Below are 2,286 nucleotides of genomic sequence, written 5' to 3' on the forward strand. Positions count from 1 at the left end.
CGTTGATGCCCAGAGTGTCCCAGATTGTTCAGCAGGAGCCCATCAAGCCAACCCTGTGTGTTTCCATCTGTTCTCACCATCCTTTGAGCATTTCCTGACTTTCTGACCCAAGATGATGTTCCGGGTCATTTGTATCTCCCCTCCCCCTTCTCCCCCCTGGAACCAGCCATTTCCCCAAAGGGTCAAGGGGGAGGGGACTTCCGAAAGCTGGTGGCTGACCCCTCACCTCTGAATGACCCCCTCAGACTGATTTCAATGCGGCTGGGCCTGGCCAATGGCAGAGGCGATGCTCTAGTGGTCGCCATGGAGACCGCTGGGCCGCGGAGAGGAAGGAGGCGGTGACGTCATTGCGGGAGCAAGTGCAGCGGCCTCAGCCTCGTCTTAGCCCGGCCACGGGGCACCCAGGGCAGCCTCTGGGCCAGCGGCACCGAACCACCGAACCGGCCGCGCTGCCTGCCAGGCCTCCACCCCCAGCGAGATCCGCAGCCCCAAGTCTGCGGAGACCTTCGGAGGCACCGCCAAGCAAGGGGAAGCGGCATCTTCCATCTTCAGAGCCTCCCCGGTGCGGCCTCGCCCGGGAGCCACGAGCCGGCTGGCAGGCACCCTCCTGGCTTCACTCTGCGCGAGTCCCTGGGATCCCCAAGGGCAGGACCCCGGGCAGCCTCGGCCGGTGGACAGATCAGGCCGCGCGCCTCTCCCTCTCGCAGAGCCTCGGGGAAGGAAGGGACTGTGGCATCCTGGCTCGCCCCGCGGAGTCCCGAGGCAGCGCGGGGGCGCGCCAGCGGGCTTACTGCTGCCTCCGGGAGCTGGGCAAGATGCTGTTCGGGGTGACGGACATCGCGCTGCTGGAGCACGGCTGCCAGGCCCTGGAGGTGGACAGCGCCCGGTCCCTGATGATCCTGGGCATCCCCGAGGACTGCGGCCACGAGGAATTCGAGGAGATCATCCGGGCCCCGCTGAAACCGCTGGGCGAGTTCGAGGTGGCGGGGAAGGCCTTCGTGGAGGAGGAGCGCTCCAAGGCGGCCATCATCAGGCTGCTGGGGGACGTCACCCCCGCCGCCATCCCCCGGGAGATCCAGGGCAAGGGCGGCGCCTGGAGGGTGGTCTACATGCCCCGCCAGGAGGATATCGAGTTCCTGACCAAGCTGAACCTCTTCCTGCACAGCGAGGGCCGGACGGTGGAGGACGTGGCCCGGGTCCTGAGGCAGGAGCTGTGCCCGACGCCGACGCCGACGCGCCCCAGGGAGCCGCCGGCCAGGAAGCTCTGTGCGCCCGGGTCCCCGGAGAAGCCGAAACCGGGGCCGGGGGCCTCCGCGGCGCTGGCCCGGGCTCCGCCTCTGGACTCCGCCGAGGACAGCAAGGCTGCAGAAGGCAAGAAGGGCAAGCGGAAGCCGAAGAAAAACCGCCGGCGGCGCCATGCCTCGGACAAGAAGCTGTGAGGTGGGGTGGGGTGGGCGAGGGGCAGCGAGGGAGTGTGGGTGTCAGCTGAGTGGGTGTGGGTGGCCACTGAGGGAAGGTGGGTACCACCTGAGTGAGTTGGGGGATGCGAGTGAGTGTGGGTCCTGTGGGTGAGGTGGGTCACTCTGGCGAGGGGGTAACTGAGTAAGAATGGTATCATCCGAGTGGGCCTGGTTACATCTGACTGTGCCTGAGGGTGGGCGTTTGCATCTGAGTTAACGTGTGGGTTCCAGCTGCGGGAGGGTGGGGCATGCATTCATTCCATCATTCATTCATTCCATCATTCATTCATTCATTCCATCATTCATTCATTCATTCCATCATTCATTCATTCATTCCATCATTCATTCATTCATTCATTCATTCATTCATTCATTCATTCATTCATTCATTCATTCATAGTCAATGCAGACATTGACTATGCCCCAGGCACTGTCCTAGGAGCTGGGATTACGGAAGGAACAAATCCTGCCTTCACTGGTAACATTTGAGTTCCTTGGATACATCTGAACGGGGGAGGGTACCATCTGAGCAGACGCGGGTAATCTCCGGTTGCGTGTGGCTCATTCATTCAGCAAATATTCCCCGAGCATCCACTGTGTACCAGGCACTGTTCCAGGCACCGGGGGTACATCAGGGAACAAACAGCCCCCAGCCTTGCCCCCACGGCACTCGTGTTAAGTATTGCAGTGGGTGTGAGTAGCATCGAAGTTACCTGGCTGCGTGCGTGAGCGTGGGTACCACGTGAGTGTGGGCAGCATCCGCGCACGTGTAGCATATGAGTCCGGGTGGGTAATATTTGAGCGGTGGGGAGTAGCACCTCATGAC

General features: G+C 62.3%; 1 protein-coding gene across 1 annotated transcript; it reads left to right on the forward strand.

The window, feature by feature from the left end:
* Window positions 1-471: 471 nt before the first annotated feature.
* On the forward strand, window positions 472-1,750 carry PNMA8C (PNMA family member 8C). The gene has a single exon (XM_059665497.1). It carries the CDS (start codon window positions 816-818, stop codon window positions 1,437-1,439), a length of 624 nt encoding a protein of 207 aa, XP_059521480.1. The 5' UTR covers window positions 472-815; the 3' UTR covers window positions 1,440-1,750.
* Window positions 1,751-2,286: the final 536 nt, after the last annotated feature.

The sequence above is a fragment of the Myotis daubentonii genome, chromosome 15 (genome assembly GCF_963259705.1).
Source record: "Myotis daubentonii chromosome 15, mMyoDau2.1, whole genome shotgun sequence".
NCBI classification, from domain to species: Eukaryota; Metazoa; Chordata; class Mammalia; order Chiroptera; family Vespertilionidae; genus Myotis; species Myotis daubentonii.

What these genes read in the sequence shown, in the direction of transcription:
- PNMA8C (XM_059665497.1), top strand. Translation starts at nt 816, where the DNA reads ATGCTGTTCGGGGTGACGGACATCGCGCTGCTGGAGCACGGCTGCCAG.